We start from the raw sequence: 21,853 nt of genomic DNA on the forward strand, positions 1-21,853 counted from the left end.
GCTCCAGCAAAGCTTCATCTCCATGACTCCGTGCGACGTCTTTGTTTCTTCGTTCCCAAAGGTACTGTGCCTGGGGGTTCGTGCGACTCCATGACCGGCACATGTGACATCGGATTTTTGGGAACGACCGTCAACAACGCTGTGATAGCCCCAGTTTGAGCTATTCAGTTTCTAAGTGCTTTAATGGGATTTAATCTTTGAAAGTTCATAACTTTGCTTGTGAACATTGAATTTTCATTGTTTGGCCTTGTCTTATTCAGATAAAAAAAAATATTTTATTTCTAAACCTGTGTTGTGTATTTTTGTAGTGTTTTCACTGTGTTACTGTGTGAGTTATTGCACAAATACTTTACACATTGCATTCTAAGTAAAGCCTGCCTGCTCTGTGCCAAGCTATCAGAGAGTAAGCACAGGTTAATTTGTGTTGCGTTGTGACTTACCCTGACGAGGACTGTGGCCCCTACTTGGACAAGGGTGAATACCTCTGCCAACTAGAGACCCAATGCCTCAAAGGTATGAAAAAAGTGGGTGGAAACTGATGTCAGCATGCCTATGAGGGCTTGTTATAGCACCGATGATGTTAGATGGAATCACGTGTGGAGCCGTGGCATTATGATGTCCTCTTCGACATGGAGAGCTATGAAGAAACATTTCTGTGGAATGCTGGTGCATTGGGGATATTCAAAAGGTGAAGAATCCACAGGTAGATACTGTATCCACCAGAAAAAGCATTACTGAAGGTAAGTAACTTGTTCACCAAGGGTTTTTTTGTTTTTTGTGCTTTGAGTGCAGCATTTTTTAGATTTCTTGGTAGCTCTTTTGAAATAGGGAAACCACAGTGGAAATTTTTCCAGTAGTGCAAGAAATTATTTGACATTATGTTTTTGGTAATATTTCTCTGTAAATTCTACATATTCAGCATCCTCTGTACTTTGGGGACTACTCTTAGTCCACTTCTTCAGGATCTGACAACATATAGGTAGGTCAAGATAATGATAGCCATGATATCATCACTTCTAGTGACATCAATGTGTTACCAGGAACACTGTCACATCCTGCCACTTTTTTAGCTATTTGAAAAGCTTTTCTCGGTCCCATGCAGTTCATTGAAGACATGCAAAATGATAAATCTGCAGAGGAAGTAGAATATTCATCAAAAATGTTACTATCAGGTGAGTAATGTCTCCCACTATCTCACTTGAGTACATAAATTGCTAAGGTGGTTGTTTGTTCTATGCCTTCATGTTGTCAGACACTGTTTTCTGTTGTATTCTTCTATGATAATTCAAATGACCATTGTTTGTGAATTTTGAAAACCAATTTTGTTAAAAGTAGCAGAAGCATAGAATACAAAATGTGGTATCCCTGTGATACGGGGCTATATATTCAAGCTCTGGGAAATCTTAAGAATCTACATTATTTTAACGTAGAGATGAGTTTGTTTCCTTTTTCCTTGAATGCTAACAATATAAATATCCAGCTGACCAGTTAGTCATACAAGACATTAGTATATTTGTCTGTATTTACTTTAAGGTTGAGCCTAGGCAGCGTGCAAACACTCTCTCTCTCTCGACATGTAATCTACATATGTGGACTTGGAACACGCCAATCTCGCGCTCATCACGTACACTCATTCCTAGACCTGCCTTTCAAAATTCCCTTGATTTTGTAGGTAAATTCTTTCAGTTTGTCCCGCCTTGGAGAATGACCCTGTCACATGGATTATTGCACAATCGGCACCTTAGTGTGGCGCACTACTTTTTTCTTTGCCTTCACTCTGCGCTGCCGTATGTTGTTTCTCCTCTTCCTTGTTTTGGGTATGCCGTTGTTTCTTTGTGGTGTCTGCGCACAAAGGCGGAGGAGGGTTCTTTTTATTTTATTTAATCATTTTTTTTTAAACGGTTCATATAGCGCAAACTCGATCAGAGGAGCGCTTTACATGAGGATGTGCCATTTCATATAGTGCAAACTCGATCAGAGAAGCGTTTTACATGACTATGTGAAGTTTCATAGAGCTCAACCTCGATCCGATGAGCGCTTTGCACGAGTACCACCCTAACAAGTTTAGCAGTTGAAAAATACACAAACTGGAGCATTTAACACAGGAAAAAAAAACAGAAATTCTCAAAGGAGCTCTCCCTGCACAGTGGGAGAGCCGATATTACAATATTCACTGCACTCTGGAAACTTAGCTCATCATTGCAGGGCATTTCTTTTTCAAAACATTTTTACCCATAACTCAGCCTGTGGTGGTCCACCTCTGGGTCCCCACAAATAGTAAGTAACCTCTCCCACCATTCAATGTCTTTTTGAGCTCTCGCATGGCTGGAACTTGTGTTTTACAGCTGGGAGTAGTTTGTGTTTTAAGGGCCTTGTTTCTAATAGTATTGCAGTAGACCTGCTAGGCCTGAAAATGTGTAAGGCACTATGCCTTCTAGGGGCTACATATATTGTTATACTGCATTACTTTTTGCCATTCTGTTTTCGTGTACTTATACCCTCTAGTGGCTGACTATATATATAGTTGCATGACCTGGTTTCTTACAAATGCTATTTTTATTATGGTGTCCTCTAAAGGCTTTTCTGAGCATTACAATCAATATACTACAATATTTGCTGCACTTGGAAACTTGCCCTATAATGATTTGTTGGCATTCCTTTTACAAAACATTTTTGCCCATACCTCACCATGTGGTGGTCCTAGGACAGTGAGACCACCATCGAAACCTTTGGCACGGCACACTCTTTCTGTCTAGGGCATGTCTGGGTCCCCACACTAGGTTGGGTGGCTGCAAAATAAGCCCTCCCACCAGTCAGTGTCTTTTTTAATTCTCTCATGGCTAGTACTTTTATTTTACAGCTGGGAGTAGTTTGTGTTTTAAGTGCATTGTTTGTAATATTCTAGTATGGCTGCTAGACCTAGAAATGTGTAATGTACTACCCCTGCTAGGGGCTAAATATATGGTTACACTGCATTACATTCTGCCATTCTTTTTTTTATGTGGTTATGCTGTCCAGGGGCTGACTATATGGTTACCTGACCATGTTTTTTACAAATGTTATTTTTATAGTCGTGCCTTCTAGGGACTGTTCGGAGCATTACAGTCAAGATACTACAATATTCTCGGCATTTGGGAGCTCACCCCTTAATGCATTGCTGGCATTCCTATTACAAAACATTTTTGCCGATAACTTACCGCACAGTGTGCTCTTTCTGTTTAGGTCATCTTTGGGTCCCCACACGAAGTTGGGGGGTCCTCAAAAAATAATATAAAAAATATAAAAAATTGCAATATTTTCATTTTGTGCTGCAGATAAAGGAGGAAGGTAAATGGAAGCACAGGGCCACTGGAATTATGTGACAGAGAGGACCAAATTATGTGACAGGTTTGACCAATTTATGTGGCTAGAAAAGTCCAGTTATGCATTTACAGTGCCAATACCTCTAACTCAAGCAAATGCGAGACCCATTACAAATGCTTGTTTAAAGTGTTACAGGCCTATTGTTTCCAGTGCATTACATACATTTAGAGTGTGCTTTGGGTCAGCCACTTTATCATGATTGGATGCCTTCCCTGTCTGTCAAGTCTCTGCTCTATATTCCTTGGCTTTATACCCTATTCTTATATGCATTTGTCCCACCTTTTTGTATTTCGGGTTCACAGTATTCATTTGAGTTGTATACTTCCGCTGCTGACTTCAGGGGGCTTGTTCTTTCTTTCTCATTTAGCATTCCATGGGTGTGTGTGTGTTTCCTTGGTCTATACCCCGTTGTATTCCTCTTGATATAGCTGCCACATTGCTCTTTTTCTGCTTTGTCTCTCTCTCACCCCTTTCTTTACTCAGGCATTCTTGATTGCTTTGCTTAGGGTCCCCACCCCACGCTCTATTTACTGTCCTCCCCTACCCGCACTTATCTGTTGATTTCCTTTCCCACTCCCTGGGTTTTGTTTTATAGTTATTTTACAGGATGTCTGGTAGCTACAAAGTGCTACTGGGCTAAGCGCCTTCTCTTTTTTTCAACTGTTAATTACAAAATTGTGCCTGTGTGTGCGTGCGTCGTGACGGACTGGCAGCCTTTTGCCACAATACTAATACAAACACTCATTGGCAAAGCCAAAAAGCTCAGTCTTTCAGTGGAGACCTATTGGCTTTGTCAATGCTGGATTTTTGTGCCAGTCAATAAACAGACACATCAGGAAATGGGTACATGTAGTGTACTCCAACATACGTTAAACAGAGTTTGTCAGTCATTTAAAAAAAAATACTAGTGACATAAATGTAGAATAGAACTCTGTGCTCGATTGTTATGAGAATGTTCTTCTTAAATATATCATTTTCAATTGATTTGTAATCAGATGCGATTGCGAATACTTCCTGACGCGGAGCAGCAAATGTTGTACAATTTCTACCCTCTCATGGCCGGATATCAGCAGCTACCATCTCTCAACATCACAATGCAGCGGTTCCCCAGCTTCACCAATCAGCTCCTTCGTCGGTTCATTCCAACACACATATTTGTTAAGGTAGACTACCATTTTAGAATTACTGAAACTTGTAAATAAATAATTAGTATTTTCTTTTCGAAATTCTATAAATCGTTTAAATCGTGTAGTTGAACTAACGTTCCATGTTGTGGATTGATTCAGTTCCTGCTTTTTTGTGATAAATGTAATTTTGTCAAGAAAACTGTTTGCTAGTGTAAAAACATCACACTCTCTTAGGATATGTTTATGGAAATGCGCCTTTAATCTTCCAATCTTTTGTTTTGTCGCTGTATTGTTTGCTGTGGGGCGTGTGTCTTAGAATGGAGCTTACTAAAAATGCATGAGGGTGAAGTGAAACAGTGCTTATCATAAGTCCCCCAGCTTGCTATGGAGCTAACCAGCTGGAGTGCAGCAGAATAGGGAAAAAGCCGTTTGTGTTTCCACTGAGGTGGGTATTTCAGGAAACAATTGGCCCAATCGGCGCGTATTACTGTACTTGATGGTCTTCCGCGGTGTCCTGGAGCAATATTTCTCCAAAGCCAAAAAACAAGTAGGCGCTTATAAAAAACAAGCGTATGCAAAGCCAGTAGGTTGGCCTTTTCACGAGCTGGTGACTGGCTTTGCTAGTGCTTATTTCGTTTAAATGGTTTATATTTAAATATGAGCATGCATACATAAAACACAGAAAAGGTGATTGGAGGAATGTGTGCCACCCTGGACAGAGGCATGCCCAATGCAAATCATTACTAACCCTGCCTCTCGTGGAAGTAGTCCATCCTGAAATACCAGGGCGATGCCCCTAGAAGGGAACACGAATCTTTAACATTTTTTATGTATTTATTATTCATCTTTTTTGAGCTTTATATCTATGGTTTCATAATCTTCCTTTAAAGCACAATATTTTCAGATTTGCATTTCTTCTTTAGATTTGATTCCTAATTGTTTTATTTTACTCTTTATTGTAGTCCATTGAGATATTGAGGATTAAAATACTTATAGGTGTTAGTCATACATATGCACTTATGTGTCTATCCTGACAGTTTAGTGACACAACAAGGAAGAAAATGGGACAGTGGTATAGGCAAAGGGGCACCCACATGCAGATAACGATTTGTATTATGCCCCTCCCCCTCCTTTAGTGCCTCAAACTCTCAGCTTTTCAGTACTTTGGTCTTGATTTAGAGTTGAACGGATGGCACACTGTATCACAAAACACACCAGCCATATTCCAAGCGCAATAGGCTACAGTGTACTTGAAATATCGCAGACAGGAAATCAGTCACGTTTGTGATGGAGTATCCCACCATCCAACTCGGTTTATTTAATATATTTAATAGTGGCTTACATTTTGTCACAGTTTTGAACATTCATGCTCATCTTGGCTAATGATCTTATAAAGCCTCGTGGTCAAATTAGTTTATGAAACGGTGTCTTTTTGATATTTAAGCGGAATTTCAATGTATATTATTGTGTGCGTGTGAGTGTGTCTGTGTATGCATATTGAATTATTGAGAGTATATACGTTAGTTGCCTGTAATGCTTGTGTCACTGTGTAGCTATATGTTTAATGTATGATACATTTATTCTATATGTTTGTTTTGCTTTATGACTGTTTTACATATGATTTTACAGTGCTTGCTTCTTAGGTGTATTTTTCCTTGCAGTGCATTTGTCTTGATATTTATTTGTGTTTGTTTGTGTTTGATTAGTGGTGTGCAATTGTTTGCCCCCGAGGAGCTATCAAATTGGATCTGAAGCAACTGTTACTCTTTAACCATTTCTCAAGCTTTGTGCCAATAGTATCCCTAGATGTGGCTCTAACTTTTTCACTTTATCTTTGTGTGTGTGTGTAAAAAAAAAAAAACTGTTGTACATATACCTATTCTCGTGTCTGGCTCTGTGTTTCTCTATGCGTATGTCATTAAGTGAGTGAAGCTTTTGTTGTGAAAGTGATGTTCATAAGTTTGACTCTGAATATGATAATGTTATTATAGCTTAGTTTACGTATATTTATGTAAGTGGTTTCTGCCAATTTGTGTCTGTAGGTGAGTCTCCGAAGCTCAAGTCTGAATTTGCAAATGCTATTCTTATTTACGTTTTAGAGTTAATTTTGATTTTTCTAATGTACTTGTTTATATACTTCTGTTTATAGATGCAGTGATCCCATCAGTGATGGCATTGTTCAAGTCATTAATAATGTCACCAGTGATGTCACATGATGTTAAAGGCTGCTCAAGAGAGTGACGCACGTTATGGTTCAAGTCATCTCAATGGTGATGTCATAAGTGATCTAATCGATGTTATTACTTATGATGTCATCAATGATGTGTGTGATGACATTCACAGCTCAGTTATAGTTATGGTTTGCCCCACAAACTGCTGAATGTTAATGGTTTAAAGCATTTGAGTGGAACCATAACTTGCGTTTTCACTGTATTTTTTTCATTGATTTTCAGTTGTTTTGTTTTGAAGTACATTTACTTTTCTTCTTCTTATAAACTCCAAATAAAATTTAACTACCTGCCAGTTGGAAAAAGAAACAACAAAGTGATGGTTGGCCTCCAAGTGTGTGTGAATGTCACTGGATTGTATCTTAGTTGTGTTTCATGCAGGAACCCTATGCAATGTTATGCCTGCCTATGTATATGAAAATCTGAGATGTTTAGTTTTTTTGGCATTACGAGACTGCAGATATTCTACGTTATTGTTTTTACCTAACCATGACGGTTTTTCGTACGTAGAGTGGGGTGATATTATGCACCGAGCCCTGGTGTGCATGTGTAGTAGGTTTTTACTTGTGAACAAGAAACATTAACGTCTCCCTGCCCACTCCCCCACACTGAATGCCCCAACTATCAGTGCATTCCCATAAGCTTCCCCGCAAAACCTTAAGCAGATTGTTCGAGAGTGGGACTAGTGCCAGCCATCTGTCACTCCGCATAAGTTTAGACCCACAGCACTGTAGAAAATAGTATATAGTGCTTTAGTGTGTCTTCAAGCAAAAGAGCAGCTACTGCAGCGTTGCCTGAGGGCATTAGGGAGCAGTAAGTCAGGTGGCTCACACACCCGAGCACTGCAGCCATTGTGGCAGGGTTTTATGTAAATTCAGTTTTTAGGTAAGTGTGAGACTGAATTGCTGTCCATAACGTCTTGATTATTGTGTCACTGCAGGAGAGCCGTCTGTCACATACTCTGCGTATCAGGGAGAATTGGTTGGTTCAATGTGCTTCTTCCTGCCTTTTTTTCAGAAACGCCAGCACCTCTTTGCAGGTGGGTGTAGATTTGAGCAGCATTGTCCGTTTGGATGTGGAGACGTGTTGGGTAGCGCATTGTGCATTTGTTCAGTTTGTCACAGAGAATTTTCCTTGTCTATGTAAAGGCTCTGTGTACCTCCTGGCACCACCAGGTTAAAGACACAGTAGATAGAAATATCTGACACCTGATATCCTAGTGGACCATGGTCTCTGGCTAAGCATAGGACGGTGTCCCTGTCCTGATAGTTAAATTGCTCGCAGTGATAGGTCCGGGAGGTACCCCAACTGGAAATTTAGGTCCCAGAGATCTATGTGCCCTCTTCACGATCAGAAATTTGGAAAAACTGCCTATGCAAAAGAATTCGCCCAGGAGAGATTCAAAAACAGTTCTGGTTTACTCTTGTTGGTGGTTTTGGGGAGACCAATTGTTTGAGTATTATTTCTTTGTGAGTGGGATGCCAAGTCTTCATTTTTTGAAGTCACCTTTGAAAGTTCTGAGTCTAGACTGGTCAGGGTGACTTACGGCATCCTCCAAGGTCGATATCCTGGCTTCTAATTTTCCAAGGCGGTCTCTTTATTTATACTTTTGGGTATTCAGGAGATTGATCTTGCAGCTGATTTCCTTGAGACTGGATCTAATTTCTAAAAGAATGGTTTTCATGTCTTGGTCTGACTGACCTCTGGTCAGCATCTGTCGCTCCCCACCATGCAGCTTCACCAGTGTGCTGCTACATGTTTGAGGCCTTTCTCCACCTGCAGGCTCCCGCCTGTGCCTCATTCCTGGTAGCCCAGTGGCGAGCCTCTGTCTGTCTCTGCCTGCATTCTGCTTATTCTGCTTTTTACTTTGATTTCTGCCTTTTGCCTCTTTTTACTGCTTTTTGCTCTTTATTCTGCTTTTTGCTCCTCTTTTTGCCTTCGCTTCCCTCATTCCCCCTTCTGCCACCCCTCTTTTTTCCCGCCCCTACCGCTGGTTCCTTCGCCCCTGTGGCCCCACCCCTCTCTGTGTTGCTTATTCCACCTCACAACTGACCAGTCCCTACAATCTTCCTGCTCTTGTTAATGGCGTCCGCTGCCTGGTGTCAGGGTGACTAAACTGCCCTCTGGTCAGCGTCTGTCGCTCCCCACCATGCAGCTCCACCAGTGTGCTGCTGCCCCTCACACTGCTCTGCGAACTCTGCTGCTGGGAATTCGAGGCCTTCCTCTACCCACAGGCTCCTGCCTGCGCCTCATCCTTGACAGCCCATCGGTGAGCCTATGCCTGTCCTTGCCTTCTTTCTGCATATTCTGCTTTTGCCTTTGAATTCTGCCTTTTGCAACTTATTTCTGCTTTTTGCTCTTATTCTGCTTTTTGCCTTTGCTTCTCTCATCCCCCCATCTGACGCTCCTCTCCCTTCCCGCCCGTGCTTCACCCCCTCTCAGCGTCACATTTCCTGCCTCCCAGCTGACCAGCCCCTCCCACCTCCCTTCCCTTCATAATGGTGGCCACGTGCAACGGGTGCACCGCTAGCATGCTAAAGGCAAGCCCATCTGCGCCCGTCTGTGCCTGTGCTGCTCCCAGCACCACAGACCCTGGTTTCCGCACCATTCAACAGTAAGACTCCAGCGCCCTCCACACCCTCAACACCAGAGGATCTACCGCCTGCTGCCATGCCTCGCCAATGAACACACAAGGCCCCTTCTCCCGTGCAATTGCACCTTCACCTGTCTCAGCACACCAGACCCACCCAGCACACACCCACCCAGACATCTCAGCTGCATACTACTCAACACCTGCTCCCCGTCAGACACGAAATAGAGATATGGTAGCTGCTCGACACCATCTCCCCAGATGTCACCTTCTTCACAGAAACCTGGATGATTCCCACCTCAGCCCCAGACATTGCCACTGCCGTCCCCGATGGCTACAAGATCATCCACAAAGATCACATCAACCGACCAGGAGGAGGCGTCACCATCGTCCACAAAAACACCCTCCGCCTCATGACCAGCTTCGACAACCACCCTCCTGGCGTGGAGCACCTCCACTTCCAGATTCAGACCAACCTGAACACCACCCTTTGCATCACCCTCATCTAAAGACCCCCAGATCCCTCCCTCCATTTAGTGAATCCATAGCTGACTTGATCACACCCCTCGTCCTCACCTCAACGGACTACATCCTCCTCGGTGACCTCAATTTACACCTAGAGAACCTCAGCGACCAGAACACCTCATCCTTACTAGAGAACCTTGCCACCCTCTGGCTCAAACAACTGGTCAGCTTCCCAATCCACTCATCAGGACACACCCTTGACCCAATCTTCTCCACCATTAACAACATCCTCGTCTCACACACCTCCATAATACACTGGACCGACCACCAATGCGTCCACTTCTCCTTCACTGAAGCCCTCCGTCTACCACCGTGCACCACCACCTCATCAGAACATCAAGAACATCGGCCATTCAGTAACACATCAACGCCAATGCTCACAACAGCAAGGAACTCTTCACTGTGGTCAAAGAATTCACCAAACCTGGTACAGACATCACAGACATCCCATCCTCCCAAAACCTCTGTGACAACCTCACCACTTTCTTCCACCACAAGATTCAGGACATCTATGACAAATTCACAACCGAAGACCAACCATCCCACCCAAAGACTCCACACCTGTGCCAACCCTCCACCCCTGCACCCCCCTCACCTCAGAAGACACCCTTGAGGTCATGAAATCAATCCACTCTGGGGTACCGTCGGACCATTGCCCCCACCACATCTTCAACCAAGCCAACACCATCATCGCCTTCTAACTGTGCTGCACCATCAACTGCTCTATCGAGTCCGCCCCCTTCCCGGAAGACTGGAAACACGCGGAGATCCACCCTCTATTGAAGAAGCCCTCTGCTGACCTGACGGACCTGAAAAACTACAGACCCGTCTCACTGCTCCCCTACCCAGCCAAAGTCATCGATAAGGCCATCAATGCCCAGCTCACCGAATTCATGAAGACCAACCACATCCTGGACCCCTCCCAATCCAGATTCGGGAGCAACCATAGTACCAAGATCGCACTGCTCGCAGCCACGGATAACATCTGCACCCTCCTCGACCTCAGCGAAACAGCCGCCCTCATCCTTCTGGACCTCTCTTCCACGTTAAACACAGTCTCCCACACTACCCTCTGCACCATACTACATGATGCTGGCATCTGCGGCATAGCCCCTGAGTGGATCCACTCCTTCCTCCGGCCGAACCCAGAGAGTCAGGCCCTCACCATTCACCTCGAAACCAACAGAGACCAGCTGCAGAGTCCCCCAGAGCTCCTTCCTGAGCACCACCCTCTATAATATCTACATGATCCTGCTCACTAATACTTTTAGACACCATGGTCTCAACACTCCCAGCTGATTCTCTCCCTCACCGATGAACCATCAACAGCCAAGAACAACTTCCTCAATGGAATTAAGGCAGTTGCGCCACCTGGGTGCAAGACAGCTGTCTCAAGCTCAACTCCAACAAGACTGAGGTCCTCATCCTAGGCTCCACCCCCCTCTGCCTTGGTCGACTTCTGGTGACCCGCAGATCTCAGCAACCTCCCACCCACTGACCACACACGCAACCTTGGCATCATCCTCGACTCCTCCAAATCTACACTCTCATCATCGTGCCTCCACATGCTTCCCCTACTCTGAAAGATCTTAAAGTGTATCCCCATCGAGGCAATAAGAACAGTCATCCAGGCACTAGTCAGCAGCAAGCTTGACTACAGCAATACATTCCATGCCGGCATCACCAAGAAACTCCAAACAGAGAATCCAGAATGCCATGGCTAGACTCATCCTGGACATCCCCTGTCACAACCACATCACTGTACAGCTGAGAAACCTCCACTGGCTCCCGGCAACAAAAAAATCACCTTCAAGCTCCTCACACGCGCATACAAGGCCCTACACAGCATCAGACCCGCGTACCTCAACCACCACCACCACCTCTTCTTCTACTCTCCCACCAGACAGCTGCGCTCTGCCCAGCTGGTGGTCGCCTCAACCCCAAGGATTTGTAATAACTTGGCTGGAGGAAGCTCCTTCTTCTACCTCACTGCGCAGACCTGGAACACGCTGCTGCTCCACCTCGGGCAATCCCCCTCACTGATCCAGTTCAGGAAGGACCTCAAGACCTGGCTCTTAGACTGATCCGCATCCTTCCCCCCAGCACCTTGAGACCCTCTGGGTGATAGCTGTGCTTTTTAAATACTTGATTGATTGATTAACTGTGTCTCCACAGGGGGTGTCCGGGACAGGTGCATGTGAACATATGACCATTTTTTTGTTGCTGCCCAAATTTGAGCTTACTTTGTTTCTGATTGGTTTTCCTTCAGCCGCTGACATGGTCTTTAGCTTTTATTGTCGCAGGTGGGCTTATAAAGTTTGAAAGGCTCCTAAAAAGTTCCCTCAGTACGGGTGCCTCTGGATTAATGTTCAGTCTCACAGTACCACCACCAGCAGCAAAAATGTCTAACGTTGCCTCACTTAACTCTTTGTGGTAAGACTGGCAGGCAGAGAATTAAGAGTTCTTCATAATTAGCTGGCAGGGTGAGCAGTCGGTGTATGGAACATTGCTAAGATAAATCTGAGTCCTTGAAGTGCATTCTTCAGCTTGCAGACCTAGTGGCAGGCAGAGATAGGCCCGAAGCTCCAGTTTTAAAGGGTTGGGTGCATTTTGTTAGATTTGGGCTATATCGTCCGTGCTAGTGGCCGCAATTTCCACCCCCGTCAATGCATCTAAGTGCACCGGGGAGTTGAGCGGTAGCCAATGTGTCCCACAGTACCTCTAAATGGGGTCCCTCACCACCCCGGCTATACCTTGCTCCTGCAGTTGGCTCGTCCCCCTCCTAACTGCCGCCTTAGAGTACTCTCACGGCCCTGCTCAGACACACCCAACCGTCTTGTGCATACACGAGCTGCATTCCTGCTCAAAGGCCGCCAATGGAGTCAGTGGGTGTTTACCAGCCAGGGGTTACTGATGCGACAACCCCACCTGGCGCCTAGCCCTGCCTCCAACTAAAACTAATCTTTATTCTTTGTTAATTACATTGAATGGATATATTAGTGAAAAAAAAACACAAAATGTTAAACTGATGTTATAGGTAAATCTTTAAATAAGATACAAACTAAGATTTGAACACCAAAAAACCCATGAAATTCACTAGTTATGCTTTGCTAATGTAAATGTATCCTATGCCCAAGGTCCTATATAGGCGCCAACCCTGGCACTCTGACATCAGTTTTTTTTTGTGTTTTTTTTTTTCCTTGCCAGCCAGTGCAGATTTGAAGAGAACTATTGCTTCTCTAAGTACTCGGTACGATTGGGTAAGTCGAGGCACAAGAAGTTGAAGAAAGCAAAAAGTTCTTCGACTTCACCCCGTTTGTGAGCTGACGAGACGCATGAGCGTCGTCATTCTTGGCCTCAATCTGCACAGCCTGCGTCTGGGCCTACTCCACTCCTCCCCAAGTTTCTGGAAACCAAAGTGACCTCTGCCCAGCTAAAATAATTTTATAAGGCCATGCGCCTTACCATTGGGCAGTATGATGCTGCTGGAGCCCCTTCAGGCCCTGCGGAGTTGGAAGGGGACCCATTTGGGGTCCACGCTGGTGACTTCAGCCTCAGCTTTGAGGGGCACCCAAGAATCCATGCTTGGATCCGGAATGGTGTCAGTCGTACCATCTTGACCTTCCTTGACACCAGTGCCGACTCTCCCAGTGCCAGCCGTGCCCCTAGGCGGCGCCGTCCCCATTCTCATTGCCGATTCTGACACTGAGCCGGATGGGTGTCCTACAATGCAGACTCCGGCGCTGTCAGGAGCCGTGGCTCGTATGTCAGATCATGAGCCTGTTTCTTATGGCATGCTGAGGAATGGGAGGGTTCGCTGGACCCTTTGGAATACCAGCTTCAAGGCCCTTTGGACTGGTGTGCGGACTTGGGTGAAGTCAGCGGACTAGACACCTCCCCACATACTGGCATGCTTTCTCCTCCCACCGTGGTTATGGAGGAAGGTGCTTCATACTCAGTGGTGGTGCGAAGAGCAGCTGAGGTCCTGGACCTTGAGATGCCTACGTTGGCAGTCATGACTAACCTCCTGACAGACGTGCTTCAGCCCGGGGCTTCATCCTCTGAACCGCTGCTGCTCTTTAATGAAGCCCTTACAGATGTCCTACTGGGAACCTACTCCAACCCCGCCACAGGGGCTCTTGTGAACAGGACAAATCCCCGCCACCATTGTCCTGCTCTGGGCAACCCGAGTTTGCTCACGCAACACCCCATCTCTGAGAACTTGGTCATCCAAGTATCCACTTAGGGCGCATTCCCTTCCGCACCCCTGGCTAGGGAATCCAAGAGGCTGGACACACTTGGGAAGATGATGTTTTCTTCTGCCAGCCTGGAATCGCAGTCCGTGAACACCGCATGCCTTTTAGGTCGTTTTTCCCATATGCTGTCGGATATGGTTGCCCAAGTGCTGTAACACGTCCCGGAGGAGGCCCGGGGTGTATTCTCCCAAGCAGTTGCTGACAGGAGAGATGCAACAAAGTTCACAATCTGATGTAGACACAAATGACTCACTGAGCGGAGCAGTTGCATCAACATTGGCCCTTAGGCGCCACGCTTTGTTGAGGACGTTTGACTTTTTAGGGGATGTCCAAACTGACCTTATGGACATCCCTTTTGATGGCACCCATCTCTTAGGAGAGGAAACAGACTCTGCCCTTGAGCGCTTCAAGGATTCTCGTGCTACGGCCAGGTCCTTGGGCCTCATGAAGGCCCCTTGTCCCCCTGAGTCTTCTTTTCACCCCTCACATGGCTGCTGCCCAGCTTCCACGTGGCTAGGAACGTGGGATCCAGTACGCTCATGTAGGGCACCAATGTTCTGGCCAGTCCACCCCTCTCCCTCCCTGCAGCTGCCTCCAAACCTTCTTAGTCTGACTCATTCCCACAAGGGACCAGTCGGAGGCAGGATCCACCATCCTCTGCTCCGCTGGCAGTCCATCACGTCGGACATGCGGGGTTTGCAGGTAGTCCGAAGTGGATACTCCTTCCCCTATGAGACTACCCCTCCATCCATGCCACCTTCCTACGATCTCATGACGGAGGATCACTTGGCAATTCTCTGAGAGGAAGTTGCGTCTCTCTTGGCCAAAAGAGTCATAGAGAAGAGAGTGTTCCTGTGCCAAAAGTAGGTTGTGTTTGATATTCCCACTACTTTCTAGTATCCAAAAAGGACAGTTCCCTATCCTAGAACTTCAGCCCCTCAATCCCTTCCTCAGGAAGGAGTTCAAAATGCTCACTCTGGCTCACGTTTTATCTGTTCTGGACACAGGAGACTGTATGGTAATGTTCGACTTGCAGGGCGCTTAATTCCATATTTCGGTCCTGCCTGCCCACAGACGTTACTTACGGTTCACATTAGGCCACAAGCACTTTCAGTGCACTATGCTCTTCTTTGGCCTTACCAGTGTCCCTCAGGTGTTCACCAAGGTGATTGCAGTGGTCGCAGCTCATCTGTGCAGGTCAGGGGTTTCAGTCTTTCCCCACTTCAACGACTGGCTGTTGAAGACGGGCTCGCCCCAGGTTGTCATCTCCCACCTCCAGACTACGGCAGACCTCCAGCATTCGCTGAGGTTCACTAAAAATATGCTGAAATAACACCTGACTCCCTCTTAGATGCTCTCTTTCATCTGAGCTGTTTTGTAGGTAGTGCAGTTTCGGACTTATCCTCCTGAATGACAAGTCCAGGATATACAGGCTATGATACAGATGTTTCAGCCTCTATCCTGGATTTTGTTGAGAAAGACTTTGAGGCTGTTGGGCTTCATAGCCTCCTGCAACTTGATGGTGTCACATGCCAGTTGGCATATGTGGACTCTGCAGTGGGACCTGAAGTACCAGTGGGCGCTTGTAGGAAGTTTGCTCTCTACACAGTGCACTAAAAAGAGGTATGCGGTGCAGAGAGTCCAGTAGATGTACAATTGATTCACGGAGGCTAACATGGATTGGACTTGTGCTGTATTTTGTGGTAGTGTGGGATAGCAGTTAGGCTTATCAGAGGGTAATGCTAAGCAATTGTTGTACTCGGAGAGGCAATAAATGAGACACACACTCAAAGAATGCATTTGAGATCAAATTAGAAAAATTACACTTCTTTTTATATGTTTCAAACCCAAGAACGTTGTAATCAGGTAAGTACTATTTCAAGCATAAATACGTTTTAGATTAAAAAATCAACACAGTGCATTTCTCAAAGATCTTCAATGTTAACCTATAGAGGAAAACAATGTTCAGCAAACACATGGTAAACAATGTCTTCGAGGCCAATCTCCGAGAGTTAAGGTAAGTCCTGGGCACTGATCAGAACCACACCAGCAGGACACTCTGGGCGGCACTAGGACATTCGGTGCAAGGGTGCTAAAGGCTTTGGGTGCCCAGTGGTTTTCAATGGGAATTGGTCCTCGTGACAAACAGGCTGCAAGCTCTGGCTAGGAAGCCAGTCGGGGACAACAAGCAGGAATGTTGTAGACATGGGGTGTTCAGGGACGTAGCTGCACCTTTGGTCCTTTTCTTCAGGGCCCAGTGTCGACGGATGCAGGGGTGTCCTTAGGCATCAGTTTCTTCAACTGGGATCACTCGTGGTCAGAGAGTCCTGCGTGTTGAGCCTGCAGGCATTGTCGGAGAGTCCAGCAGGAGTGGACCCAGGGTGGTCTTGAGCTCAGAGGAGCTGTGGTACATCACTGGCACTAGTGGCCCACTTCAGATTCGGTTAGGGGTGGCAGGTGCAGGGGTTGCTTGATGTGTTGGGTTTTCTCTCACCACCAGGCCATGGGAGAGGGGGCCTGCATGCAGAGGCTGCAGGTGACTTGGGGGAGTCCAAGATAGGTGAGACCTCAATGGACTCGGACTCTGGACAGCTGGGGAGCCTTGCTGGTTGCGTTGGTTGGCTTCACATAGGGTCATGGACGTAGGGTGCAGTCGTCACTTTGGGTGTCAGGTCTTTGCTGTTCTGGAGGCTGCAGAGTCCTTTCTTGAGACTTTGTTGCAGAGCACATCTGCTGCTCCTGGGAGACTTGATCCTTTATGGAAGGCAGGCAGTCCTCCTGGGTTTCTGTAGGCTCATCGGCAGGACGAGTCGTCTTTTTGGGCAGATTTCATTGAGGTCAGCAGGCAGGCCAGCGTAGTTAGTACCAGATCAACTGCTTCTTCCTTTCCTCTTCTGTATGTGCGACTCTTCTTTGTCCTTTTCTTCTTATGTCGTTAGAATCTGAGTTCTGGGGTTCTGGAGTGCCACCTAACTACTCAATTTAGGGGCAAGATAGGGAGTGCCAGGTTGTAGACAATGTGCCTAATTCCTTACGACCAAGATGGAGGAATTTGAAAAGTGGTGTCCACTTCAGCATTTCCACCTTAGGGGTGGGACTGGCATGAAGTGGGCACACCTCCTAATCTGCCTAATTTCTCATCCTGTGCTGCCACCAAAAGTGGGGTCAGGACGGGGGGGACAGTCATCTCTTCCATGTGGAGAGACATGGGTCGCATTACAAAGGTGGCTAGACCTTTGAAGCTCCCAGCACTGAAATGTCCATCTTGCCTGGGTGAGGTGTTAACACCCCTACACAGTGCAGGCGTTTGTCTCTGGCCCTTGAGAGCACTGGCTCTCACCTTGTCGGGGTCAGAAACGTGTCTAGGGTAGCTGAACTGGTCCGGACCAGTCAGTCAACACACTAGTAGCTGCTAGGTTTTCAGGAGGCACCTCTAAGGTGTCCTCTGGGTGCAGTTGTTAATAACTCCCTCACTGGGATCAGTGAGGGTTTATTAATCTGAAATGTTTTATACCAAACATCCCTGGGTTCAGAGAAAACAATCATGTAGCTGGGAATCTCGTAGTGATCAGTGCCCAGCACATGTATTTGAAATGGCTTCCCTGCTCACTTACTATGTCTAAGAATCGACAACGACATAGCAGGGACATATGTGCTCATGCACATATGCCATCACATGGGTCAGGATGCACGCTGACTTAGGGGTGACGTACACCTCGCACATGCAGTGATAGGGGACCTAGCACAAAGGGATGTGTGACAGGTCGTGTTTTCAGTTATGACCTGCACCAACACACGCAGTCTGCAATGGCAGCACTGTGTGGGTTTGGTGAGGGGTCCCAGGGTGTGGCACAACTGGTGCTGCAGCCCTCGGGGACCTTCCTTAGTACCGCAGGCCCTAGGTAGCAGGGGTACCATATACTAGGGACTTACAGTGAGTGCTAAAGATTGTACCAATTGTGCTAAACAACTGTGCAGTTTTGGGAAAGAGCTCTGGCACTGGTTACCTGGTTAACAGGGTCCCAGTGCACTAACATTCAAATGTACCCCAGGTTTTGCATAAGCCATTTGAGAGCCCTGTGGTCATGTTTGAACCAGGAAGTGAGAACCAAACAGGTATGGTCTCAGCTTCTTCAGGGACCAAACAACAGCAAAGGCTCCCCTTTCAGTGGCACTCCAATGCTACTCTCTGGAGAGTAATCTCCGCTAATAAAAACAACAAGTTGGTCATGGCCATCATCACTTATTTGGGACAGGACTGCTCCTATTCCATGCTCAGAGGCTTCTCTCTGCGCTGTGAACTGCTTGGTGTAATTTGGAGCTTTAGGAACAGGTGCAGAGCACATTGCTTCTTTCAGGGCATCAAAGGCTTTTTGACACCTTATTGTCCAGTTTGCTTCCTTTGGCATTTTCTAGCAGGTCAGTTCTGTGAGAGGCCACAATTGTGCCATATCATTTCACAATGTAGTACCCAGTCAAGCCAAGGAATGCCCTGACTTGAGTCTGGGCTGTTGGCGCTCCCCAGTCCAGAATTGTCTGGATCTTTGCTTGTAGTAGTTGAACTTGTCTTCCACCTACCAGTTGCCCAAAGTATACTACCTGGCCATTGATACTGAGGCCTACACTTCTCAGAGTCTTAAGGATCTTTCAAAAGTGGATGAGGTGAACCTGAGGTAGAGCTCAAGACAGCAATATCATCTAGATATGCTGTACTAAAGTCTACTAACCCAGACAGGATGTTGTTTGCGAACCTTTGGAAGGTGTCAGGGGCATTCTTTAGTACAAAGGGCATAACAGTGAATTGATAATGGCCATAAGGAGTAGAGAATTCTGATTTTTTTTTAAATTTTGCTCCAGGGGTCAGAACAATATGCCAGTACCCTGATGTGAGATCAAAAGTACTGAGAAATTTGGCTGCCCCTAACCTGTCAATAAGTTCATCAGCCCTAGGAATTGGGTGAGCATCTGTTTTTGTCACAGCATTGAAACCCTTATAGTCCACACAAAAACTAATTTATTTATTTCCCCCCGGGAATGAAGTTTGGGGACTAAAGCCAGTGGGCTGGCCCAGGGGCTTTCAGAGTGCTCAATGACTACCAATCCCAGCATCTTTCCGACCTCAGCCTTGATGCTCTCTTTAACATGGTCAGACTGTCTGCAAATGTTATTATTGACCAGGTATGCTGTCCCCAGTATGTGTTTGACCACGGGGTCAAGCAGAAGAACTCAGCATACTACTACAAGACTTTCTTACAGTAAGTCTACTGTTGGTCAGTGTGGGTGTCTGAAAAAAAACACTCCTCCCACTGAGCCATCTTTTGGGTTGCTGGAATGTAGATCAGAGAGAGGTTCACTCTCAGCTTTCTGTTCCTCATCAGTGACCATGAGCATGGGCATCTCAGCTCTGTTGTGTAAGCAGGTTTAGAAGGATGACCCTTTTTGGGCCCCTTTTCTTTCTAAGATACGGTAGGGTCCACTCCAGTTGTCATGGAGGGCCCTAGGTGCCACAGGCCCTGGTTGGAACTTCACCAGTGCAGCCTTTTGGTCATACTGGAACTTCTGGACTGCTTGGCTGGCCTCAAGGTTTTTGGAAGCTTTATCCATGTACTCAGCCATCCTGGAACGAAGGCCAAGCACATAGTCCACAATATCCTGCTTGGTTTCTTTGAGAGGTCTCTCCCATCCCTCCTTCACAAGACAAAGCGGTCCCCTTACAGGATGGCCAAACAAAAGCTTAAAGGGGGGGGAAACCCTACTCCCTTCTCTGGCACTTCTCTGTAAGCAGAAAGCAGGCATGGGAGTAGGCCATCCAATCTCCTTCTGGTTTTCCAGGGAGACCACCAATCATACCTTTCAGTGTCTTGTTAAATCTCTCAACAAGGCCATTGGTTTGTGATTGAAATGGAATAGGGCACACTTAGATCACACCACATTCAGTGCACATGTATTTCAGGTATCCAGACATGAATTTTGTGCCTCTGTCTGACACCACCTCCTTTGGAACGCCTACTCTGGCAAATATACCAATGAGGGCTCTAGCTACTGCACAGCAATTGCTTCAGGGTACCTGGTTGCATGATCCACTACAACTAGTATAACTCTGTTCCCTGATGCTGTTGGAGGGTCAATGGGACAGATAATGTTAATCCCAACCCTTTCCAAGGGGCCCCCAACCACTGAACGTGGAATTATGGGGGCCTTTGGGGGGCCATCTCTCTTGCCTCTTACTTCTCTTTTCAAGTAATCACCCTCGTTCTCTTAAGGAGAATCTACCTTATGGTCAATTTCTTCGAATTCGTCGCAATTGTACCACTAAAGAAGATTATTTTCAAAACTCAGAAGCTTTGATTTCTAGATTGTTGAACAGGGGCTACCCTAAGAAAATCGTTAAAGGCGCATGTAAACGAGTATGGTATACCCCCTGTGAACATCTGTTAACACCCAAGTTAAAAAAGAAGGTGTGCCCCTTGACCTGCGTACTCACATATAACCCTAAAGAGAATCGTGTCAGAGCCATCATTGAAAAAAATTGGAAGCTGCTTTTTCCTTTAGGCTTAGACAAACCTCTCTTCGCTTTTAAAAGAGGCCGTAACATCTATGATTCCTTAGTACATGCCCCCTTTACTTCGAATAGTAAGAAGAAAGACGATCTTAGAAGTATGTTAGCCCTACCCACTATCATTGGCCATTTTCCATGTACCAATTGCCTGGCTTGCCAATATACAGAAAAAAGTATACAGGTGGAGTTGAATGGTAAAATATACTGATGTGGGAAGAATAGGAATACATCACATACAAACACATATAAATTCCCAAATCCCAATACAAGCATTTTAGGCTAGATAGTTGTAAACCAATGTAAGTAGTGAAAGGCTTAATACATGACATGTTAAAAAAAGACAGACTGTGGGTTCAATAGAAAAGGCAGGTCATATTTAGGACAAGACAAACAAACACTTACTAGTTAGGAAACATATATACATGCTGCATTGTTAAGTTAGCTGTGCTGAAACACACAAGAGGCCCAAACCACATTAGAATGAGAGTTTTTCTTTAAAGCTGCACCAACTGTTGCTTTCATAATGTTCACTTAGCATGAACAGGGTGGAACAGAAGGGTGCATCCTTCCTTAGCACAGGGGTCCTAAAAACCACAAGTCATTCATATCGTGTTAAGGGGAATTGTGTAAAGGGTCAGATAAGTATTTGCAAGGCAGGGCTACCATGAGCAGCACGCAACATATAATCTCTTGTTGTGCAGAAAGATAGATATGGTGAATGACGTCAGTGTAACTTACCCACCCATGAGGCCAACAAGTGCATGTGCTTCTTTCCAGAGGCACCTCATTATCTTATCTGTACTGCTTGTAGTTGCTTAAATCAATGGTGAACTCTTCACCACAGTTTTTTGTAGTTTTTACAGTATAAATGCTACTGGTGTTTGAACCAGAACTTTGAACTTCAGTCATGGCCTCTATGTTGAGACTGCCTGTTGTTCCCAGCTGAAAATCAATTAAACCTATATTATTGTGTCAAACTGATCTGTCTTATTTTATTAACAGATTTCCCTCTAACAATACCACCAACATTGCTTTTCAAATTGCAATACACGCCATGTGATATATTGTATCACATGTCCATGTTCACTTACATATATTGGCCAGACGAGACAGCTTGCGAAAGCACGTATACTTCAACACATGTCCAGGTTTAGATGTGCTGTACGGGGTGCCCCTCTGGCCGATCACTACATTGAGCAGGACCA

General features: G+C 45.8%; 1 protein-coding gene across 1 annotated transcript in view; it reads left to right on the plus strand.

Moving 5' to 3' along the window:
* The window catches only part of TRAPPC11 (trafficking protein particle complex subunit 11), a 550,973-nt gene that overhangs the window by 508,463 nt on the left and 20,657 nt on the right, over positions 1-21,853 (plus strand). Inside the window, exon 29 of the mRNA XM_069199334.1 lies at positions 4,359-4,526. Within this exon, the coding sequence (XP_069055435.1) occupies positions 4,359-4,526 (168 nt within the window). The remainder of the gene's footprint in view (positions 1-4,358; positions 4,527-21,853) is intronic.

The sequence above is a fragment of the Pleurodeles waltl genome, chromosome 1_2 (genome assembly GCF_031143425.1).
Source record: "Pleurodeles waltl isolate 20211129_DDA chromosome 1_2, aPleWal1.hap1.20221129, whole genome shotgun sequence".
NCBI lineage: Eukaryota > Metazoa > Chordata > Amphibia > Caudata > Salamandridae > Pleurodeles > Pleurodeles waltl.